We start from the raw sequence: 11454 nt of genomic DNA, 5'->3' as shown, positions 1-11454 counted from the left end.
GCAGTAAGCCAAGATCGTGCCACTGCACCCTAGCCTGGACTACAGAGTGAGATTCAGTCTCAAAAAAAAAAAAAAAAAAAAAGAGAGAGACAGGATCTTTCTGTGCTGCCCAGGCTGATCTCCAACTCCTGGGCTCAAACAATCCCCCTGCTTTGGCCTCCCAAAGTGCTGGGATTACAGGTGTGAGCCACTGTGCCCGGCCCTGACCCACCCATTTGACCAGTTAGGAAACTAACCCCAGAGGGAAAATAACTTCCTTGAGGTCACACAGTACCCAGTTTAGTTGTCTTCTTTTTTTGAGACAGGACCTCACTCTGTCACCCAGGCCTGAGTGCAGTGGCACGATCACGGCTCACTGCAGCCTTGACCTATGGGGCTTAAGCAATCCTCCCACCTCAGCCCCCCAAGTAGCTGGGACTACAGGCACGTGCCACCACGCCTGGTTAATTTTTTGTATTTTTAGTAGAGATGGGGTTTCACCATGTTGCCCAGGCTGGTCTCGAACTCCTGGGTTCAAGTGATCCTCCCGCCTCGGCCTCCCAAAGTTCTGGGATTATAGACATAATCCACCATACCCAGGCTTCAGTCTTCATATTAAGCAAATATTTACTGAGTGCCTCCCCTGTGCTGGGCACTATTTTGGGGCAGAGCACACCTCAGGCAACAAAATACAGAATCCTGCCCTCATGTGGTTGACATTCTAGTATGTGGGAGAGGAGAGAGTAAACAAGTCAATGCATTGCTAATATTGCCAGGTATATGCTATGAGAAATAATACAGGAGGGTTGGCCAGGTGCGGTGGCTCACGCCAGTAATCCAAGCACTTTGGGAGTCCAAGGCAGGCGGATCACCTGAGGTCAGGAGTTTGAGACCAGCCTGGCCAACATGGTGAAAGCCCGTCTCTACCAAAAATACAAAAAATTAGCTAGGCTTGGTGGTATGCACCTGTAATCCCAGATACTTGGGAGACTGAGGGAGGAGAATCACTTGAACCCAGGAGGTAGAGGTTGCAGTGAACTGGGTTGCACCACTGCACTCCAGCCTGGGCAACAGAGTGAGTCTCCGTCGGCTCCCTCCCCCGACAAAAAGAAATAATACAGGAGGATAGTGGGATAGGGCTGGGGTGGGAGTTGATATTTTTGGCAGGGTGATCAGAGACCTGAAGAAAGTGAAAGAGCCAGCCATGGGGGTATCTGGAGGGACAGACCGCCAGGCAGAGACACCAGCATGGACAACGGCCCTGAGGTGGGACCACAACTGCAATGTTCGATGCTTGCAAGGTTGCGGATAGTGGTGACAAGCCAGGCTGGCAGCCTCTCCCAGGTCCTGGAATGGAATGAGGCTGACCTTTGCACCATGCTCCCTCCTCCCCAGGAGATGGCGCTGTCTGGTGCGGAGCTCCCGGGCACAGTGGAATCGGTGGAGGAGGCGTTGAAACAGCACCGGGATTTTCTCACCACCATGGAGCTGAACCAGCAAAAGATGCAGGTGGCCGTGCAGGCTGCGGAGGGCCTGCTGAGGCAGGGCAACATCTATGGGGAGCAGGCTCAGGAGGCTGTGACTCGGCTGCTGGAGAAGTAGGTCTCCCAGACCCGTCCACCCCAGGGAGGGGGCAGAAGATGGGGCCCAGCACAGGGGAGTGGTGTGGGAGGCCAGGGTCCCACTCCTTTCATCACGATTTCTGCTTCTCTGTGGCCCTTTCCTATTTCTATTTAATTTCATGTTGTCTTAGATTTAAGTGGATTTTTTTTTTGAGATAGGGTCTCGCTCTGTTGTCCAGGCTGGAGTGCAGTGGCACGATCTCAGCTCACTGCAACCCTCACCTCCTGGGTTCAAGTGATTCTCCTGCCTCAGCCTCCTGAGTAGCTGGGACTACAGGCATAAGCCACCATGCCTGGCTAATTTTTGTATTTTTAGTAGAGACACGCTTTCACCATGTTGGCCAGGCTGGTCTTGAACTCGTGACCTCAGGTAATTCACCTGCCTCGGCCTCCCAAAGTGCTGTGATTAGAGGCATGAGCCACTGCACCTGGCCTTAAGTGGATATATTGTGAAAAGGTAACCTGAGGCTGTCAACGCAAAAGATACAGAAGGATATGCAATGAAAGGTTTCTTCCTCAAGCTTGCCCTCAGCGTGCGATAGCTGGTCCTGTTGTTAAAATGTTAGGCTGGGTGCAGTGACTCATAGCTGTAATCCCAGCACTTTGGTAGGCTGAGACGGGAGGACTACTTGAGCCCAAGAGTTCCAGACCAGCCTGGGCAACACAGTGAGACCCCTTCTCTAAAATTAAAAAAAAAAAAAAAGATAACTGGGTGTGGTGATGTGTGCCTGTAGTCCCAGCTACTCTTGAGGCTGAGATGGGAGGATTGCTTGAGTCTGGGAGACTGAGACAGCAATGAACTGTGATCATACCACTGCACTCCAGCCTGGATGACAGAGCAAGACTCTGTCTCTACTCCAAAAAAAAAAAAAAAGGTTAACTTACTTCCCTAGATGCCCCATTATCCCTCCTGCTCTTCTGCAGCCTCCTTGGGAACTCCCAGAACTCCCCAGATCCAGCAGCTAGAGGCCAGGCATAGGTGTGCTCCAGCTTTCCAGATGGGACAGTGTCCCCTGCCAGGCTGGTTGTCAAATATTTTGTGTAAGCACCTCTGCCTGGCCCCAGCTACTCTCAGAAGCATGCAGAGTGAGTGTCTGTGTGTCTCTCTGTCTCTCTCATCTCTTGAACCTCGTTGTTCTCTGCTTCTGTCACCATCTGTCTCTTGCCACCACTCTCTTGTCTGTCCTTGCACTAATCAAGCGAAGACATTTATTGAGCATCTGCTGTGTGCCAGGCACTATTGTAGGTAGGCCCTGAACAAAACAGCACCACCACCTCCAGCCATCATGGGAAATCCCTTCTCATCTTCCAGACCCAGTTCTGTCCATCATTAGAGCTGTTTCTGCTCCTCCTGGTGACCCTAAATTTCTCCGCTCAGGCTCTCTGGCTCTCTCTGGCATGATCCAGGCCAGAAAAGGACCCAGTACCCCTCCTTCTGTCTTCCCGTCTTCTGACAGAAAGCATCCCTGGTCACTTCACTGTGCCACCTCCAGCCCCAAGACCGCTACCCATTTTCTGTTTAGGGCTCAGACATCCTTTCCTTAGATTTATCTGGGACAAGGCTGCAAGTTTCTCAAAGAAACTTTTATGGAAATTCTGTTCTTGAGGATGCAAACTCATCATTTAGTGCCCCCTTTTCCATCCAGGCCTGGATCCTTCCTTCCTTTGTCCCACCTTTTTTTTTTTTTTTTTTTTTTTTGAGACAGGGATCTTACTCTGTTGCCCAGGCTGGAGTGCAGTGGTGCAGTCATAGCTCACTGCAGCCTGGAGCTCCTAGGCTCGACCAACTCTCCTGCCTCAGCCTCCTGAGTAGCTGGACTACAGATGTGAGCCACTGAGCCTGGCCTGTTCCACATTTCTTGAGCATCTGCTGCATGCCAGGCTCAGCAAAACGAGGAGGAGGAGCCCGGAGGATAGTTCATTCCATGATTCACTCATTCATTTCTTTTCAGTCATTCATTAATTGCTCCTTTCACCGTTATTGTTTATTCACTCATTCTCCAGTCAATTAAACATGTACTGAGCCTGTGCTCGGTACAGAGTGGGGTTTGGTCACAGAGATGACCAGGATAGAATATGATTCCTGCTTCACAGAGCTCAAACGTTATCTGACAAGGATGGCCCAGAATGCTCGGGGCTGGGACGGAGGAAGCCCAGGCAGAAAGGTCAGGGCCCAGATGGGAGACGTGCAGGGGCTATGGGAGATGTGGCATTTGCCCCAGGCTTGTGGTGGGTGAGGTGTGAACACAGAGGTATTAAGATGGACTAATCGCTGCGCCTCCCCACCATCCCAGTCATTTATTTATCTGGGGGCACATTTCCCACCCTGTGGGAGGAGTGGGAGGGGTTTCTACATCCACAAGGGGGCAAAGCCATACAGAGCTGGGGACTGGGGCCCTGGGGGTCTTAGACCTGGCTTCCCCCTCAAACTATGACATTCAGGGCAAGTCACTTAGAGCTTCGGCTTGCCTGGCCCCTCAGCTGGAACCTGTGTGTGAGATGCTGTTCTTTTTTTTTTTTTTTTTTTTGAGATGGAGTCTCACTCTGTCACCCAGGCTGGAGTGTTGTCGGGCAATCTTGCCTCACTGCAACCTCTGCCTCCTGAGTTCAAGCAATTCTCCAGCTTCAGCCTCCTGAGTACTGGGATCACAGGCAAGAGCCACCATGTTCAGCTAATTTTTGTATTTTTGGTAGAGACAGGGTTTCACCATGTTGGCCAGGCTGGTCTCAAACTCCTGACTCCAAGTGATCCACCTGCCTTGGCCTCCCAAAGTGCGGGATTACAGGTGTGAGCCACCGTGCCCAGCCGCTAGGTGCTGTTCTTTTCTGCATTTTGCATGTGAGGCTCAGAGAGGGAAACTGACTTGCCCAGAGTCATGGCCAGGAAGTGCCACAGCCTGGATTTGAACCCTGTTGCTTTCTTTTCTTTTTTTTTTTTTTTAAAGACAGGGTCTTGCTTTGTTGCCCAGGCTGGAGTGCAGTGGTGCGAGCACTGCTCACGGCAGCCTCAACCTCCTGGGCTCAAACAATCCTCCTGCCTCAGCCTCCTGAGTAGCTGGGACTGCAAGTGTGTGCCACCTTGCTCGGCTAATTTTTAATTCTTTTTTTTTTGTAGAGATGAGGTCTCACTATATTGCCCAGAGTGGTCTCAAACTCCTGGGCTCAAGCAATCCTCCTACTTTGGCCTCCCAAAGTGCTTGGATTACAGGCATGAGCTACCATGCCCAGTCTGTTGTTCTTTTACCCTCATGGAGACTCAGGGTCTTCCTCATCTCTAAGACTGATGCTTGACAGTTTGGCTGCTGAAGGCCTAGAGGGATTGATTTCAGCTCAATTTCAGAGGCATTTTGTCTCTCCTGGCTCCTGAGCTAAGTTAAGCAGGAGGCAGTGAGTGCTTCACTTGCTTGTCTCAGGCCCTTCCTGTTCCTTCTCTCTGGTTCTGCCTCTGGAACTGTCTCCTATACACTTTGTCTCTTTGCCTCCATCTATCCATCTATTTCTGTATCTCTGTTTCCTGCTCCCTGTCTGTTTTTCTCTCCCTCCATCTGCACCTCTATAGCCCTGTCTGTCTTTTTGCCTCTTTCACAGACACTGTACTTTTGTTTCTCCCATCTCTTTTTCTGTCTGCCACTGTGTTTCTTGCATTCATTCATTTAACAAAAATATATCGAGCGTGCACTGTGTGCCAAGCCCTTTTCCTAGGCATTGGGGATACATCTAGGAACAAAACAGACAAAAATCCCTGCCCTCATGGAAATGACATATCCTAGCATGGGAGACAGACAAGATAAATAAGTAACATATAGCATGTGTTAGATTGTGTTAAGTGCGAAGGAGAAAATTAAAGAAGGAAAGAAAGCTAGCAAGTGTTGGGGAGTGGTCAGGAGGGACCTCGTGAAGAAGGTGATCTTTGAGTAGACACTGGGGGAAGAAGCATTCCTGACAGAGGGAACAGCCAGTGCCAAGGGCCTGAGGCTTGCTCCAGGCACAGTGAGAAGGCCAGTGCAGTTATCACACAGTGAGGGGGAAGAGTGCGAGGAGGATAAGAGTTTGGAAGGTGGGGGGGTGGGGACTGGAAGGTCAGAAAGGCCTCTGAGATTGGCCAAGTGCAGGGGCTCACTCTCATCCCAGCACTTTGGAAGACCAAGGCAGGCAGATCACTTGAGGTCAGGAGTTCGAAACCAGCCTGGCCAACATGGCGAAACCCTGTCACTACTAAAAATACAAAAATTAGCCAGGCCTGGTGATGGGCACCTGTAACCCCAGCTACTTGGGAGGCCGAGGCAGGAGAATCACCTGAACCTGGGAGGTGAGGTTGGAGTGAGCTGAGATCATGCACTCCAGCCTGGGCGATGGAGCGAGACTCCATCTCAAAAAAAAAAAAAAAAAAAAAAAAAAAAAAAAAAAAAAAAAAAAAAGACTCTAAGGACTCTCAGGGGGGGACCCTGGGAGGACAGTCTCATTCTCTCTCTCTTCCTAGGGGAGACAGACAGCAACAGGACAGGGATGCATGGGAGCCCATGTGGGATGCCCCAGCCCCATCCACTAGGCCTCTTGGGCACTTTGCCTTGTACTGTGGGCGGGAGGCCAGACTGCCCGGGGCCCATGGTCCCAGCTGACTCCAGGGTGGTGTGGCCTGGGTCCAGCCTGGTCAGTTCAGTCAGGCCAAGGGCCTGGCTCTGCCCCCAGGCACGCCCACTTCAGCTTCTCTGCGACTCTGCTGTCATCTCTCCCCACGCTCTGCTCTCTTCCCTCTCTCCAACTCTGTGGCCCCCTGGTCTGTCTGTTGTCTGTGGAGCTGTCTTTTCCTAGTGGCATTTGCCACTTCTCTGCCTGTCTCTTTCTGGGCTATCCCTGACTGGACTCCTTCTGTCACTTTCCCTCTCTCTGCCTCCTCTTTCCTCATCTGCTGCTCCCTGAGTATCTTTCTGGCTCTGCCTTACTCCATCTCTTTTCTCGTCTTGTCTTACTGTCTTTCTCTCTCTCTCTCTCCTTCTTTCTGGTGTCTCCTCTCACTTTCTCGTTTTTTGTTTTGTTTTGTTTTTGTCCCTGGGTATGTCTGTCTTTGGTTCTCTGTTATCTTTCTCTCTAGAATTGCCTTTTTTTCTCTGCATCTATATCTCTTTCTTTCTAAGTGCCTGTCTCTCCCTCTCCGTTTCTCTTCCTCTGTCTCTCTCTCTCTGCCCTTCTCCAGCCCTGTCCCCGCTGGCTTTGCCCCACTAGTTCCTCTCTCTTCTCTTACATGTTCTCCACGCCCTTCTTCCCCTACCCAACCCAATGCCCTCACGATCCTACTGCCAGCGCCTCCCCGCTACCCCCCGGGACCTTTCCCCAGCCCTTATCTCCCCATCCCCAGGAACCAAGAAAACCAGTTACGGGCCCAGCAATGGATGCAAAAGCTACATGACCAACTTGAGTTGCAGCACTTCCTCCGAGACTGCCATGAGGTAGGAACTCCAGGTGTGCTGGGGACGGAGACACACCCTTTAGTTGGGAGGGAAGTGATCCTCCGCCGAGGTGGGGGTGGGGACGCCCCGTCTAAGTGGGTCGCGGAGCGATGGTCGCTCTAGGCCGCCAGGAGGCGCGCGGAGCCGGGTATCAGTGCGCATGCTCCGAGGTCCCTGCCCGCCCACGCCGACTCCGGGGAAGGAAGGAGGGGCCCCGGGCGCCCCTGGCAACCGCGCGTGTCCGCGCCTACAGGTCCCGCGGGGACGCGCGCTGATCTCACCTTTCTCTCCTGAGATTTGTGAGAATCGCTGTACCCCAGGAGAGGGGCGGGGCGGGCGATGGGGATAGGGGTTGAGGGCCCTGGGGGGGGGCCAGCGGCCCTGCGCCCTCCTGCAGCCAGCGATGGCTCTGAACCAAGCCCTCGCCGCTTTAAATGTGTTCAGGAGTTAAGTCCCTTCCCTAAGGGATGATCTGCACACATTAGGGACGATCTCCCCTAATCCGAGATGTCCAGGCCCGCTTCCTTATTAGTGACGGTTCAGGAGACCTGCTGTCTTCCCCTCCTTCCCCTGCATTCCATAAAACGATTCTAGACTTTGGCCACATTAGAGATGGCCCAGTAAACATTTTCCTAAACCCTAAACAGAGATAGTCCTGGCCTCGAGCCCCTCCATCTGTGTGACTCAGGATCATCCCCTCCTCCATCATCACCCCGTATCTAAGTTTCTGCCAACCAAAGCTGGTTCAGGAACCAGGTCTAACCCCTAAACCTCTCAGCCTCAATTAGAGATGATTCGACCCTCCCCGCTACGTTGAAAGCCCATGGGAGATTGTTCTCTCCGCATACGAAATAAACAAGGGCCTCCATACCCTTCCTCCCTCCCCCATAACTGGGGTAGGCCTGGACTTGAGCCATTGGAGGAATCCCCTGTTCCCCATCGCTGGAGATGGGGAGATTGTAAGAGATATTCCAGGTCGCCCTCCCATATCCCCTGTCCACATGTGGTGGCCAGGAGCCCGAGCTTCTTCCCACTAGAGATGGTTCAGGAGGCCCCCACCCAGGCCCTCCCCATAATCCCCACTCCCATAGTGAGGCAGTCCAAGCCCCAGGCGCCCCCTCCCGGCATTTGATTTGGTCCAGGAGCACCCCCCTCATCCCTCATGAGACTGTTCTGGACCAGGTAGCAATCATCTGAGATGGCACAGAAGCCCCCCACCCAAAGCCTTGGGAAGAGTGGTGGTTCCTCCTGCACCCCCACCTGGGGCCCCGCAAAGAGGCGGGCAGGGAGGCAGGCAGGGGGCGCACGCGGGCGGGCGCGCGGCCGCGGCGCGGGGGCGAGGGAAGGGGCGCGCGGCCGCCGGAGCCTCAGCCGTAGCCGCCGCTGCCGCTACCGTCGCAGTGGAGGGGCGAGCGCCCGCCCGCCCGCCGCAGGGACGCCCCGCCAACGCCACTGCCGCTTCAGGTCTCGGGGGCGCCCAGGGGAGGGGGTTGGCGCGCACCCCGCGGACACAGGCAGGGGAGGGGGCTCAGGCGCGTGCCCGCCCGCCGTGGCCGCGGGAGGGAGGGGCGGGGCGGCGCGGGGGCGGGCCGGGCAGGCTCCCGGACCCCCGCCCTGGGGGAGGGACAAGGATGCCGGGAGCTGTCCGCGGTGCTGGCGCGGGCGAGACTGAGGGGCCGGCCCCCAGGGGAGGGGAGCGAAGCGGGAGGACTTCTAAGACCACTTCTAGGGTAATCTGGATTTGCCCTGAGGGTTCAGGGCGTCTCAGCCTCTCTAGGGGGGGCTCTTCTCCGGGTAATGGGACATCTAAGATTTGCCCTGGGGTTGGGGGCTTCTCAACCTTTTGGGGGGTTTCTTTCTTGTTTTGGGGGATCTGTATTAGCTTTGGATGATGGAGGTGAATCACTTTTGTGGGGCTTGGATGATGAAGGGTCTTGGATTTTCTTTGGGTATAGGGGGCTCTGACTTTGTGGGGCTTTTCCTGGGTTGTTGGATAGTCTGGTTTTGCCTTCCATAATGAATGAATCACTTTTGAGGGGGCTTTACTTTGAGGATGGGGTACCATCTCTTTAAGGGGTCTGCTTTCACTGCGGGCTGTGGTTGCCGTTGGACTCTTCCCTACGCATCGGGAACCTGTGAATTGAGTTGGGGGGTTCAACATTGGACTTGGTTCTAGTGTGTGTATGAAGGAGTGTGATGCTGTCCTGGACCCCTAGGGAACACATGCTCGGGGAACATGGGCTGGGGTTTGACCGGCTGGGGATCTGGGATTTGTCCTTGGCTATGACTGCGTTTGCCTCCCGGCCCCGCTGAGCTGGAGTCCGTTTTGTTTTGTTTTTTTTCTTTTTGCAGGAGGGAGGAGGGAGGATCTTGTGACTGGAGTGGGGAGGAGAAAGGGGAGGAGCAAACTGTTTCAGGTGCTAGGTTTGGTCATGAGTGGGGAAGTTCTGGCTTGGGGGATAAGTCTGGTTTTTTACTGGAGGGGGTTGCGGGGAGGCTCAGAAAGCAGCCTGTGATTGATCCTGCCCAGTGCCGTGAGAGGGGCCCACTCTTGGTGCTTGCGTTTTGCGTGACTGGTTTCGTTGATGGGTGGGAGGACTAGAACTGGCTTTAGTTGTAGAATGGGGTGCTGGCTGGCTTGGGAGGTTCGATCTGATCCACGATGGCGAGTCTGTGGCTAGATTTTGGGGTAGACTGGTTTGGAGAGCCAGAACACAGCTTTGTTTTTCACATTTGGCTGGGGTTGGTTTTGGTTGAGGGCTAGAACTGGTCATGGTTTGGGAATCTGTGGTCTTAGAGTCCCAAGGAAACAATTGGGGACCCCTGTGTACTCATTAGGGGTGCTAGATCTCAATTGTGGAGGATGGATCTACTCCAGATTGGAGGGCTAGTTTAGAGACAGCTAGAGTTAGCTTTCATTGGGAGATTGTTTGGGGGATTGATCTGGCCATACTGGAGGAACTGGGGCTAGATATGGGGGCTTCATTGGATACCCTTGGGAATGGGTTGAGGCTTTTCAATTGGTCCTTATTAGGGGGTGACTAAGATTGAATGAAGGGTCTAAGTGTTGCTATGTGAGGGGTGGTCCTGAGGATGAATTGGGAGTTAGCTAAATTGGGTTAGAGAGCTTGTTTTGGGGGGATGATTTGTCTCCAAGTCTAAGGGGCTGACTGGTCCTGCCTTGGGGGCTTGTGGGAAGTTGAGGAGGGCTTCCCTCAAGACAGAGGACAGGGGGGCAAAGGACTGGGCATTCTGGGGACCCTTCCATCCATCCGCTATCCAGGAAAGGGCTTGAGCTGCACCCATCCCCAACATAAAGGCCTCACTTGCAAAGGTTTCTTCATCTTCTCTTCGTTCCACCCATACACCCTAGCAGCCCAGGTCCTGATCCTGGGACTTCCTGAAGGGAATGGGGGGCTGTGGCAGGTTGAGGGGACCGGCTGAGCCCTCCTACCCTGTTCTGTACAGCTGGATGGCTGGATCCATGAGAAGATGCTGATGGCGCGGGATGGCACGCGGGAGGACAGCCACAAGCTGCATAAGAGATGGCTCCGGCACCAGGCATTCATGGCCGAGCTGGCTCAGAATAAGGAGTGGCTGGAGAAGATTGAGAGGGTGAGGAAGCTGATGGCCCCTCTGCCTGTGCCAGGTGCAGGAGGCCTCCAGGGAGCCCACGTCTCACCTGCTGCACCCTCTGCTGCCATCCTGCTGGTCTCACACCTCTGGACTGACTCAAATCAGCTCCAGATCTGCTCCTAGCTATGTGGCTTTGAGTGATTCATGTAACCTCTTTGAGCCTCAATTTGCTCATCTGTAAAATGGCCAGCATCTCTTTTGAATGGTGCCTGTATCCTCCTGTTTGTTAAATACTTCACTTCTTCATATAACCTCCTCTACCAGATTCCTTCCATACCATTTGGGGCATTTAAAATGGAAAGTTGGGGAGATGGGCTGGGACAGCCCCTGGGAAGCCTAGGGTTAAAGTAAAATTTGGATTCTTACAGTGCTGGGTTCTAATTGTGTCTATGCCTGTTAACAGCTATGGGGCCTTAGGTAATTGTGTTAACCTCTTGGAGCCTCAGTTTGCTCTTCTATAAAATTAGGGAAATAATAAATATAGCTACTTCCTGGGCTCTGTGCACATAAAGTGCTTAACACAAGGCCACCTACCTAGGAGCTGTGATTACTATGGTCTTGTTACTTTTAATACTTAATGTTACCTAAGTAGCTCTGGGCCACTAAGAATCTTGACTTCACTCTTGGAGGGACTGAGGCAGATATTTGCTCCAAGCCTCAACCCTCAGAACTTCCCCCTACTCTGGCTGAACCCCTAGACCTGCAGCCCTGGATATACACACTCTTCTGACTCACACAGAGGCACCCAGGTTGGCATTAAACCCTTAACT

The 11454-nt window shown here is 53.4% G+C and overlaps 1 protein-coding gene across 2 annotated transcripts in view; it reads left to right on the top strand.

The window, feature by feature from the left end:
• SPTBN4 (spectrin beta, non-erythrocytic 4) overlaps positions 1–11454 on the top strand; it is a 119288-nt gene that overhangs the window by 64778 nt on the left and 43056 nt on the right. The window contains exons 17-19 of one of the 2 annotated variants that reach the window (XM_010380845.2): positions 1375–1577; positions 6958–7048; positions 10517–10663. In XM_010380845.2, the coding sequence (XP_010379147.2) occupies positions 1375–1577; positions 6958–7048; positions 10517–10663 (441 nt within the window). Of the gene's footprint in view, positions 1–1374; positions 1578–6957; positions 7049–8409; positions 8513–10516; positions 10664–11454 lie in introns of those variants that run through there. The other variant, XM_030912643.1, reaches the window with a different exon arrangement.

This window comes from Rhinopithecus roxellana, chromosome 12, assembly GCF_007565055.1.
Source record: "Rhinopithecus roxellana isolate Shanxi Qingling chromosome 12, ASM756505v1, whole genome shotgun sequence".
NCBI lineage: Eukaryota > Metazoa > Chordata > Mammalia > Primates > Cercopithecidae > Rhinopithecus > Rhinopithecus roxellana.
The sequence above is the reverse complement of the archived record's forward strand: the minus strand, read 5'-3'. Positions and strand labels throughout refer to the sequence as shown.